This window comes from Haemaphysalis longicornis, unplaced genomic scaffold (assembly GCF_048455015.1).
Source record: "Haemaphysalis longicornis isolate Haplotype H1 unplaced genomic scaffold, Haemaphysalis longicornis Haplotype H1 scaffold_5, whole genome shotgun sequence".
NCBI classification, from domain to species: domain Eukaryota; kingdom Metazoa; phylum Arthropoda; class Arachnida; order Ixodida; family Ixodidae; genus Haemaphysalis; species Haemaphysalis longicornis.
In genome coordinates this window covers 27,877,354-27,890,082 of record NW_027526385.1, presented here as the reverse complement: position 1 = coordinate 27,890,082, position 12,729 = coordinate 27,877,354, and the positions used below count along the sequence as shown (strand labels likewise).

At 43.7% G+C, this 12,729-nt stretch overlaps 1 protein-coding gene across 1 annotated transcript in view; it reads left to right on the top strand.

The window, feature by feature from the left end:
* LOC144137998 (fatty acid synthase-like) overlaps positions 1-12,414 on the top strand; it is a 72,022-nt gene extending 59,608 nt beyond the window's left edge. The window contains exons 25-29 of the mRNA XM_077670030.1: positions 146-388; positions 3,037-3,281; positions 5,670-5,933; positions 10,901-11,158; positions 12,258-12,414. Coding sequence (XP_077526156.1) covers positions 146-388; positions 3,037-3,281; positions 5,670-5,933; positions 10,901-11,158; positions 12,258-12,371 — 1,124 coding nt within the window. The 3' untranslated portion in view covers positions 12,372-12,414. The remainder of the gene's footprint in view (positions 1-145; positions 389-3,036; positions 3,282-5,669; positions 5,934-10,900; positions 11,159-12,257) is intronic.
* The last annotated feature ends 315 nt before the right edge of the window (positions 12,415-12,729 follow it).

Sequence of the window (12,729 nt, the reverse complement as noted above, 5' to 3'; positions counted from 1 at the left end):
CATTGAAAGAAAAAAACCTGATCAATTAAGCAAATAACAAAGTCATTTAAACTCCCTTCAAAACAGAGTCTTGAAATAAAGGTGCCAAGCGAGCAACTTTCTGCGCGTAATTAAACTTTGCTGTTCCGATCATTCATTTCTACAGGTGTCGAAGACCCATCCAGCATAAACCCCAATATGTCCCTCGGAGAGCTGGGCATGGATTCTTTAATAGGTGTCGAGGTAAAACAGACCATTGAACGGGAGTACGACATCGTGCTCTCCATGCAGCAGGTTAGAGACTTGACCATCAAGCGGCTACTGGAGATCAGCGGAGGTTCTGCCGGAAGCCTGCCTCGTGCCGAAGGCGCCACTCCTTTCCCGCCTTCAAAAACTGTTGCCGTCAAAGGTACGTAGCACGCAACGCTGCGGCTTTCGTTAAAGCGACCCTGCAACATTCTTAAAATCTTTTTCGAAACCCAAGATGCTTGCAGAATGTAGTCAACTAACATACCCAGTACTTAGACTGCGGGGTCGCAAAGTACCTCAGTATGACCATAGGATAACTTAGAAACTTGCTCAAAAAATTTCTCCCTCTTTTCTGAGTCTTGGTGTATTTCGACTGCTGGGAATGTGTCATTACAACGGTGTAGCGGCTATTGGCTGGCTTTCGTTCAGTTGCAGCAATGATCGTATTCGATAGCCCCTCTAGAAAGAAATCCACAAAAGCAAAGCAGAAACGGAAGGCGTATCTGCTGCCAGAGCAAATCACGCACTGCCCCTCCGTGCTGGAGATAACTTTAGCTTTCGCAGAGCTTTCAGACACAAACAAAAGAGCGAAAGCATTTATTGAAAGTGTTCCAGAGTCCGTTTAACCACCAAAGGTTTAACGCGGCACACAGGCTTTTAGGTGCTATTGTGTTTACCTAGAGTTATATTCGTTGTTACAGCTAAAATTTGTGTCGGTGATTGTTTGACACTTTTCTTGCTTTCGCTAAACGGAACCTTAAAAGGACGGTTTAAAGTTTCTACTTTTATGAACACCAAACCTTTCTACATGGCTTCATGCGCTGTGTGAAAGCTGTTCAAGAAGTGTAACGTACTCCGAAGTTGCTCATAGGATACTGGAAATGAGCTGAAGCTCAAAATGTTCTCTAATAGGTGCGAGTGTTTACGGTGCTTTTTCTTTTACCTTCAGCAGTGTTAGCTGTAGGAATTTGTGACAACAGGTTCTTAGCAATTACTTATAGGCTATTTACACAGTGTTTAACCACCCTCAATTAGCAACCGTTCACAACACTGTTCGGTTGTAACTATTGCCAGTGGACCGAGCAATATTTTATTTCGGGGAGGAGGGGAGAGCGGAACGAAAGAAATGTGAGGAAGAATATGAAAGAACTGAAATGTAAGAAGAAGTAACAAAAAAGACAGCAAAACAAAGATGTCTCAAAAGAGAATCAATAAAAGCTCTAGAAACCCTTTCGGACGGCATAAGTGTGCTTTACATGATCTTTGGGTTTTTGAATTTTTCATTTTTCATTTTCTTCAGTGGTATTGCAAAGCAGTCTATACTTGTGCTGAGAGCAGACCTAAAATTTTCGTTACCTTGGTCTTTAAGCCGTGACAGAGAAATCTTGGGTAGTCGTTCTTTGATGGCGTTAGTTAATAAACATGAGAAAACAGCAGCATGCAATAGGGAACAAACTCCTGTGGAATACGCTCCCAATCAAATTAAGCCAACCAGGTGTTGTGCAGGTTAAGTAGTGCGGATGGTGGACAACATTTGAACCATCCACTTAACGGCTTCTTTCACAAAGAAATAGTAGACGAGTTAGGTGAAAACCAGAGACTCAATTGAGGGATGAACTAATGCAATTTGGGGGACAAGAACGGACTCGGCAAACTCAGCATAAATGTGGCTGAATTTTTTTAAAGAGGCCTTCGTCCTGCGGTGGTCCAAATTAGGGTGATGATGTCGATTAATACCGTTCGCAAGAGATAGGAAGTTAGTGAGAGTAAGTGGCTCCGTCCTCTACATTCCTACACAAGTTGGTACATTTCAGGGTGACGCGACGCACTCTCACCCCCTTCCCCTGCGTACGCCAGTGACTAGTGCTATTCAATGTTGCGCATGTTCATTGGATACCCTTATCTATCCTTCCCGGTGACATTCGTTGCATACTGCACTGGCACATAAGATATAATTTTATTTTAACTATACGTACAATGTATTATATCAACCATATGACTTGGGTGACATCTTGTATTATGACACTTTTTTGATACCCATGTTCGCCTACCTAAACATAAAACTCAAGCGATATGATTTCGGTCACAAATTTGTGTTGGACTTGCTCTGGTATCTGAGATAGCGATGATACGTCAGAACCATTAAAATCAACTTCACCGCCTCATTTTGTAACGATTAAATCCAGTATAAGCATCACAATATGTAATCGCATAGACCAATATTACTGAACTAATTTTTTATGCCTGTAGCTTAGTCTCAGTTGAAACAAAGCATACTGATCGTTTCAACCGTGCAGTTTGGCTATTGTCATGCCGGATTGGAGGATGATATTCCTGGCCCAGCGGAGGTCACCAAATATGAAGAGACCAAAGTACTTGAAATCTCTTACACTCGTTTGCATTGATGGCAGCGGATATTTGAACATCGCTGTCAGTGCGATGTCTTTCCTATCAACTTCATTGCAATAAGTGGACCTGTTTCACAATGTTCCTTATATGCAGAAAACGTGATTTTATTTAACTTTATCGATTATTCCGGGAGCTTAGTCAATGCTGTAGTTCATTAAAGCCCCCGTATGAGCAATAAATGTAGCAGTCCCGATTCTATCAAAGCTTCCCGGTACAACTAGTTATAAATTGAACCGGAACACAAAAGCCGGGCGACAAGATGAGTCGCGCCTTCTTGATCTGTGATTTACTTAAATGAGTTTATGCCTGTTTTTAGAGCATGCTCCCTTTTTTAATCATTTGTTCTGGCAACGTGAAATCAGCAATAAACCAAGACGTGTTTTCTTTCATTTTCCTCAGACGGAACCGATGCCTCAAAGGCACGCCTTCTGAAGTTGGCCGCAAGCTTTATGCCCACAGACCTCCTGGTCGAGATGAACAGCCTAACGGGAGGCTGTCCTGTGTTCATAATCCACCCCATTGAAGGGCACGTAAGAGACCTAATGGAGATGGCCAGCCACTTGAACGTGCGCGCCGTAGGCGTGCAACGAACGTCCGAGGTGCCACGATGCTCCATGGAGAAGATGGCAGCAGTATACAAAGAGGTACGTTTCTTCTTGCGTAGTCATTACGGTCGCACACCTCTTTAAATGTCTAACGTATCGCTAATGAACACGGGCAGCGGCGTGTGCCGCCTTATTAACCGTGCGCGGAAGAGTGGCCTACAGTCCAGCAGACATGATTGAATAATTTGAATATTCGCAAGACGGGAATTGAGATTAGTTCATGCTGAATGATGCTACAGGATTTCTGCGAGTTTGTAATCACGGTAGTGTGTTCGCTACTGGCCGGTGGTAGTGGCGAAGCTTCTGGATGTATCTGCAGCAGCGATGGTAGGAGTGGATAACGGGCTAAGGAAGGGGACTAGTGCGCTTTCCTAGTTGACATCCGCCAGTGTATGAGCACGGGCGTGTGAATGGCAACATTCCTGCGTCAAATGTCGGGGTGAGTGGAATTTGACGCCAATTTTTTTTAACTTTTGGAAAGCGTCTGACTTGGTTCAATTCTGGGTGCATACGATTGGTAAATACAGATATGGAGATGTTAGCTAGTAATAAGGATGAAATGCGTAGTGGTACTTGCGGCACAGGTGGGGTGGAGTATATAGGTTAGAGTGTGGAGGACTTGACGACCCTTGGTGTTTAAGAGTGCTCAGGCGAGTGGGCTTTTGCGGTAGGCTTTGGTTAGTTCTGAGAAAGCGTTATGAACTGCGAGTTGATGCAAACTCGGAGTAGAGTATTGAATGGTGCGGCCAAGTGTTATTTTGTAGGCGTCTCAGATCAAGTTGTGGAGTTTTTCCAGTTGTTTGTGTTAGAGGGCAATCAATGGCATGGTACATGTGAAGCGGCTGATTAAAAGTGCCGGAATAAATCAGACCGTATCGTCTTCTTTGATGCCTTAGCGTTGGTTAGTGATGGCTTGATGAGAGGGGTCGGTTGGTTGACATCGCCTTCTCGCGGGAAAATGATTGCAGTCGATAGATGCCTGTTGAACTTGCGCCTGTGTATGCGAAGAGTATGCATTTCGGGATTAGGTTTAGATTGAACTCTGGATGCAGGGCCGCTTGTCAGAGGTGGAAGTCTTTCACGAGTGCAGGAGCACAAAATCGGAAGGGCTGACTTGGAGGGGCACGCATGGCGCCACTCAATCACGTGTCAACACATGTTCTATTATAGTTAAAAACATAATCCAAATTATTAGACCTGTTTTTCTTACAATTGCCACAGATAATATCAATGTGAGTGAGTCATGTGGGTGCTTTAGCCGGATTACTGTTTAGTATATGTTGTAAGAAACCCTTGTACGGGAGGTCAAAGTGACACCACAGCCCCTCCATGCACACTGAGAGCCCAAAGTTATAGCATGGTGCATGCCGTAACCCGATGACGTCTATGGTGCGCCGCGGTAGGTCAAGGTCACCGCGTGATATTTGCAGTGCACACCTGTACTGCCGACATCAGTCTGCGATGGCGCGTTTTGAGGGAGAACCTTACAAAGATGCACGCTAAGTTTTTTGAAGTGCTGACAACGTTATCGCGGAAGGCGAAGCCTAAAACGCGCAATCTCAATGTCAACAATAGTAATAAGAGAAAAATAAAGTAGGGGGGAACACATTCAGCGTGCTTAACGGCAGTTGGAGTCTTCTTTTTTACCGCAGTAACGCTAAATATGAAGGGTAACTGTTTTGCGAAGTTTGTCCGCATTGCAGGGCCATAATGCCAGCGAGCTTTGACAGCTGTCATGGTTCCCAGTGATCATCATAGCCTGGAAGGAATGGGCGGCAGACCACCGTAGGATGGCGCAACGGTCCAAATCTATTCCCAACAGCTCAGGGTAGCGCAGGTGAACACAACTACCAATGCAACAGCGCACCCCAAAAAAAGGCAACGCAACGGGGCTACTCATTGTACTGCGAAGGTGGCAGTTGGTTACCAAGAACAGCGTGACAGCCTTTGATGTAGATAAAGTGGAGCAACAGGTCGTTGTTATGCAATACCGATTTTTTTCACACTTGAGCGAGGTGTGCACAAAGAGCTGTTAACAGCTCCTAGTCATGTAGCTTCTTCGCTGCATAATAACTTTGTGCACTTTGCAGGCTAAACGAGCTTTGTATGTTGAAGCGCATATTTGTTTATTGATTATAAATATGTTTCCTTCCACTTCAGTGTGAAGTACGCTCTAATACGCTTTCAAATTACACGCTACGTCATCCTGTGTCATCCAGCTCAAGTATCTGCTCCCGAACTGCACTCGCCAAACCTTTCTCGTCTTACTTTTGTTTTTGGCGTAAATGATAAAATAAATGGTGCAACGTTGCGAACGGAGCAAATTAGGACTGTCTGTCCGACAATTGAACACTATTGCGTACGCATCGCCAACCGCAAGAGGTACTTAGCTGTCCCACATTTTCTATTTTATTATGTTTTTTTCAGAAAGTGCTAGAAAAACACCCAACAGGCCCATACCACCTTGTTGGGTACTCGCTTGGCGCCTCGGTGGCCTTCGAAATCGCCGTGCAACTTCAGTCCTCCGGAGCCACGGTGAAGAGTCTGACATGTCTCGACGGCACGCCTCACTACGGCCCCTTGCATTCGTCCCGCAAGCCGATCGGATTCGCAGAGTCAAAGCAAGAAGAAGACGAGTCGCTCTTCCATTCCCGGTTCTTGAAGCAGTACCTGGACGTGAACGAATCAGAGGTACGAAGGCTGCAACTGTGTCTATTCATGGGTTTCTCGGGCATTATTTATTTATTTATTTATTTATTTATTTATTTATTTATTTATTTATTTTCTATTTATTAGGGCTCAGCCCCTTAGGGGCCCGGGCTGTCGGTGTCTCCTGTCGTCGTCGTCGTTCATCTCATGTAGTCACTGTACAAAAAACTCCGGGACACCCGTTTTCCAGCGCCTCACGCTGAAACGTAACGCTTACTAAAAGCACGCACCAGGACGCTCGTTTTTCAACGACTCGCGCTAGAACGCTCGGTTCTTCAGGCACCAGACTTTTACAGCAAAGCTGTGTACCTGCGCCCCCAAATGGTTTCATCTCCGTGAGCAAAACACCAAGGCGCCGAGAATACCCTTATACACTGCATGCTTCGCCCCTCTTCGGATTTCATTCTAGTGGAGATGTTTGCAGTCCGCCCTTGCGCCCACACATGTATAAGGAATCAGTGGTACTGAAATATGGGTGTTTTATTTGTTTATTTATTTATTTATTTGTTTATTTATTACTATTTATTTGTTTGTTTATTTTTTTTATTCAGTTAGTTAGTTAGTTAGCTAGATAGTTAGTTACTTAGTTCGTTTAGTTTGTTTGTTATTTAGTTTTTTAGTTAGTTTAATTTGTTAGTTTAGTTAGTCAGTTGGTTGGTTTAGTTAGTTTAGTTAGCATCCACCCTCGGAGCATTAAAAAATACACAAACCATGGATGCACAAAAACACAGCAAGCAGTGAGTTAAATAAAGCAAAACGGAAAAATAGGTGGATGAATTTCAATAACACAGCAAGGCATAAATAGCTCCATCAAGTAGAGAAGCATTAAAGACATATTCCATTGCCATGACCTGCAAATAGGTATATAATGAGCCTTGTATAAGAAACCTTGTAGTTTTTGCGTGATGGGGGCTTAGGTGGTGGAGCAGAAATACCTTTCGCATGCGCAGAAATGTTTTGGCAGCGAGAATAAGTGCGGACACTTATCACTTATTAGGAGCATCAATCTTACCATACATATATCCCTCGTTCCTGGTGGTCTTGCGCCAAAAAGCTTTATTTTAACGATGAAGTTGATATGCTAGCGGAAAATTGTTTTCAAATGTTATGCACGACTTGCTCCAAGAAAATCGAATTTTGAGATTTCGCGTGATAGAACGAGAATAAATAGCCGCGCAAGAGAAAAGCGACATCAATGTAGTTGCACCAGCCGAAGAACTTTTGTGCACATATTTAAAGCCTTCAGTTTGAAAGCTGATTGCTGCTCAGGTTCTTAGATGGTTTAGATTATATGGAGGAAATGGTATGGCCTTTTGCGGTATTGTTCAGGTATTGCCGGCCGCGAGGTGTCCGGTTTCAACGTCTTCAGATGAACTGTACAAAATATTCAGAGCCGTTCTACCGTGTGAAGAGGGAAGACCCGTGAAGCTGGTGCTCTCGTGAGACTTGCTATGCTGGGGTTTAGCATATTGGGGATTTGCTATGTTGAATTACAAGGGCAGTGGCGTGACCTCGACGTCACAGTCAAAGGACACACATGATTGGTGGGTAGACATGACATTTTAATATGGCGTGGTTTGGCCAATCACGGTGCGGGCTCTGGTGCGCCGCACAGATAGCCACCGAACAGTACGCGGCATTGCGTAATGCCAGGGTGCAATTAGACGCCGTGCGTGGCGAGGAGTATAGAGGGACGTGGAGAGGATTATAAAGGGGCGCTGTAACCATACTCCCTGCTTAGATGGCCATGCTTCCCTGTGCGACACGCACAATGTGGGAAAGCCAGTTTATAAATATCAAGCTTACACCTTTCTTTTTACTGGGCTTCACCTGTACACACTGTTGCATTGCTGGAAAAACATTTTTCTAGGGGCAATAAAAGCCCTACTATATGAAAATGTGGAAGTGCAGAGCACTTTAGGGCATCGCCTTGTCGTCGTAGCTCGCTCGCTGGACCCAAGTAGAGCCCCACGGCGTTCCGTCGTAGCGGCTGTCGTCGCGGCGTCCCACAGAGGCTTCGAAAGCCAAGCGGTTTATATAGTCGTAAGCGTTCGTAACTCGTGAGCCGCTGGCGCTTGTCATACATCTCCCCGTTGTTCATTGCAAAGAAAACTGCAGGTACATTTGAAGCAAAATATACGTAATTAACCGGCAGTGCCCGCGTTCATTTAGTTAGGAACGCTCGTTGCGTTGTTTTTTACGATAGTAAGCGAAAAAAAGTGGGCGTGATGGGTGGCAAGAGTGAGCGGATAACGGCGCCACAGCCCATTATGGCGAATGGCTGCTCTGCATTTCCGACAGCTTTCTCATTGAGTGGAACGGTTTTAATTTTTCTGTATTGTCATCGAAGCTGTTCTTGGTCAAGTCTTTCATGGTTAGAGGCAGGGTAACGCGAGTGCACCGATGTGGAGAGGGCCTAGTCAAGAGGGGGAGAGACCAAGTGCCAAGCACATGCAAAGTAGTTAAGAAGAAGAGGAAGTCGGCCAATTGGAAAGCGCGCCCCAGCACATGGTTCGGAGGGTTGTGCATGAGTAGACGAGTGCGGTTGGCGGTCGCTTCTCGAATGTTCGGAAAATGGCTAAAGCTACGCGCTCTACGGAAGAATGCGCGCGTCGGAAGCGCCAGCAAGAGTTTGAGCGCGAAGGGGGCGAGGGGAAGTCGATCTGCTGGCTTTGAGAAGTCCTACGGAGCTTAGCCTTGCGATTGGCGAAAGCCAAGCAGCATCGCTGTTAACGTCAGCGTTCACGACGTTAAGTGAATAAAGCCAGGCTGATTTTATTATGAATTTTTTTCGTACCCTGAAGGTTGTTATTTTACGCTTGTTTTGTCGCCGAAGACGATTTGCTGGATCCTAGCCACAGACAGCTTTGCTTTTAAAAAACTGTTTAGCATAGAGCATGCATCATAGGAGACCTCCGTTGACGAAAATCTATAGCCAACTGCCCCTAACTGGTTTGATGATTGGTATGCCTAATATTGGCATTTTTTTCGACATTTCCCTGCAGCAAACAATCAAGCACTGTGCACAAAACCCTCGTTATTTCAAAATTTTGAAAACAACAAATTTCCAGCAGACAATGCTTCGTTTAGAGCGGAGACGATTTGCTCCCTATGGACTACCGTCGCAATCATGAAACACTCGGAATAAATCGAGATTTTGAATCAAGCGATTTTATAACCAGTGTTTGTGCTTGCTTGAAAGTATCTTTGTAACTAAACGCGCTCTAAAATAGGTTTGCCATGCATCACGAGATGGATAAAAAAATTGGCACTCAAATCGCGAAGGAAAGATAAAATGATAACAGTCGGACGTTGCGACGGTTGGTACTTTCTAAAGTTGTCGGTTCGAGACGCTATAAATACTGTGTGTGGGCGTCCACCATGCGCCAGTACCTCGACGTGTGGCTGGAGTTGATGGCCCTCCGGATGTGGTAGTATATATGTTTTTCATTTATCGTCAGTCACACCTATGGAAATGTGTAACATGTCGTGTATGCGTGAGAATTGCTATAGGGAGCAGTAACGGCTTGGATTTTCGTTTTCGATGTGTTCAGTAAAGGACAAAAACTACACGCCATGGCGAACTTTGTGCATCCCATCGCGCAACAGTAGTGGCCACAAAACTTTAATGCTAAGTCCGCCATTACGAAATATCAGTGAAGACACGTGCACGAGTGGTTTATTTTTCATTGGTTAATGCGAATTCCCGCAATCATTTCTTTTTGTGGGTGTAAGCTCCGCTGGTCAAAATGTCGGGGGAACCGAATAACAGGTCTAAGAACCAAAATCTAATGTCCCTTTGAAATTTGCCGCTACTAAGGTTAGAATAATTATCATTATAAACCTTGTGATAACCACCCTTCCACGAGTCTTTGCCGATGGGTAAAGTCGGAAAGTTTCAAAATTTAAGGCTCAGGAGTCTAAAGAAAAACTCCGCATGGTTTGGTGGGCTCACTGCAACTACCCTGAGCATTATTAAAAGCGCATGTCGGGCTGGCTTATACATATGGTAGCGCACATATGATGCATATCTAGATGTGTATTAACAAAACATGGCACGGCCTATTTAGTACACGCCCTTTACAAGTACGCGTGGAGGCTCATTCGCTTAAGGCCATTGTTCACACATGAACACGTGGCGCGTTTCCCTGGTGGGTTCATTTCTTCTTAATTTTAAAGCGTCAATGCTGGAATGTAGCGTATTAATCATAACTTTTCATGGAATCATCATATTCGCATAGCTGCAAGAGAAAGCGGTCGTTGTTGCCACGACCGTTCGCCATTCTCCCTTTGCATATGGTTTTACAAAAAGATCTTTATTCTGTGTTATGGTGTGTCCTTTTAGAATGACTATATGTTCGTCACGCATATTTACGTCGAAGTATACTAATCTCTATATGAATATCAATGGTATTCCAGTTACTTTTTTTTCAAAATTTGTTCAGCATTCAGGGACATATCTCAACAAAATTCAATATGACTGTTGCGGTATTCTTTTTTTTTCTGATTTCGCTCATATTTTGTTTCTTCTAAACCACTATTTCCCTTGTCGTGGTGGGTTTAAAGCAATAGTTTTTTTTTTCTTGGTCGTTTTTTGTATTTACTGCTTTGCCCCATATTGGTGATAAAATACGCAGTGATAAATCTGGTGGGCCAAGACAAGTTAATAACCTAACTACTGGCTCACAACTTGCAGATGCGCAGAATAAATATCTTCATGAACTCTATAGCTTCTTCTGACGTCGTACTACATTTGGTTGCTCGTATTCCGCCTTACTTTCACGCCCTTTGTCTGGTATGTTTGTTCCAATGCACCCGGTCTTAAGCTCTGTATATGTTTGGTCGTCAGAAAGCCGGTGCGAAAACTTTTCGACTATGTTCTGTGAGCGTCGTATTTTTTGTGTTATATGTTGCGAGAGATAAACCATTTCATTCTGTCCTTTCCGCAGGTTTGGAAACATATGACCAAGTACAAGAGCTGGGAAGCGAAGTGCGAAGCGACCACCAACATCCTAATAAATAACCTACCTGAGCTCCGATCCAGCAGGGATGATGTGACCAAAGCCATGCAGATTCTATACGAGTGCATGAAGGCCGCCACGGCGTACCACCCCCACAAAACGTTCCACGGAGACGTATTGCTCGTCAAGGCATACAACCCACAGCTGTTTACCCACAACCTTCCGCATGACTACGGCCTATCAAAGGTGCGTCGTAGTCGTGGAAAAAATTTGCCAGATTTTCTCTGGTTACGTTTCCCTCCGCAACTTCGCAAAGCAAACGAGAGCAGTGCATGACCGTTCACAACCAGCAAATTGGAAACTAATTAATTTAAGTGAGATGGGTAGAATGGTCTTTTCAAATAACTCCAGCCTAAAAGGTATAAACGTCAGCGTTGAAATAGCCAATACGGGCGACAAGCTGTGGACAATAACTCCCGCTCTGTTCTTTAAAAATCTCAACCACCAAACAAAGTACACGTCTATGCGGCCTTAAAGCTTAGAGGGGTGATACGTCTGCTTAGCCAAAACAGGGCCTTTAAAATAACTCAGGGAATACATGAAAGGGTGAGGGTCAACGCAGCTTAAGGTGGGTTTTAGAGCGTTTGTAATAAAGCGCGATAATTATAAAGGTCGTTTTGATTGCTAGTGCGCTTTTTGAAGTCCACAGCAAGTGTAATGTTACCATATTGTGTAGAGTTGTGCTTAATCAACATTGAATACTGAATTCAGGGCTAATACCCTGATGATCCTTCATCGTATTTTCTTTTTGTTTATGTAAATCGGCTCTTATTTCAATTGTCTACCTATATTTAGTCTTTTTTATTAATGTTGTGTTGCATGGTGGATATACCAATATTCTAATTATTAATGAAGTCCCTACATTTATTTTATACTAGAACATTTCTGTTGACTCTTATGTTTTCATCCTGTTCTTGGTCCCAAGATTTAAAATAATCCGATTCTCTGTTTTATTGTTCACTTTTTATTTGGATGTATGTGTCTTTATAGTGCACTTATCTAAAGATTCATGTCCATGCCCTTCTTGCTAAAATATCTGATTGAATTGGCAGCATGTCGAAATAAATAAAACAAGAATGCGCCCTTTAACAAAGTATATTCCTTGTCGAATTCGACACGGCTTTTATTACCTTCCTCGAATGATCTCCTTAGATTATGGAAAACTCATCCTAGTTTTCTTTCCATGTGACTACCGAATTTCTGTAGCATTTTACATTTTCTTGTGATTTGTTTTGGCCATTAACTTTTAGGACAAACTAATTCCCACCTGTTTTATTGTTTCCAGTACTGCGACGGCAAGGTCGACGTCAAGGTCGTGGATGGCACGCACGAGAGCTTTATTCTGGGCCCCGGCGCGAAGGAATGCGCAGACATCATTAGCCAGCTATTAAAACCGTGAAGTGCGTGTTATTTCAAATAAAATGATCAAAATTCATCATTCACCCTCATCGCCTTCTTTCTTTAAAATACTTATGACGTCCAGGAGCACCGCCATAAAGCGCTTCAGAGATCCTTGTTTAAATAGAATAGTCACCAACTGACAACACACTGAAGAGAGGTGCTTATAAATGAAATTTAGAAGTGCGGAAGAAGAAGAATGGGGGACGATCATTACCCATTGTAAAATGAGTGCAGCTATCATCTAAAAGCTATCGTCAGCTATAATCTAGGTTCTGCAGTGACTAAATTGGTCACCTATTAAAGGCTTACAAAATAGACAATCCTCAGTGGGAAATATAACGTGGATTTCTTGGCGT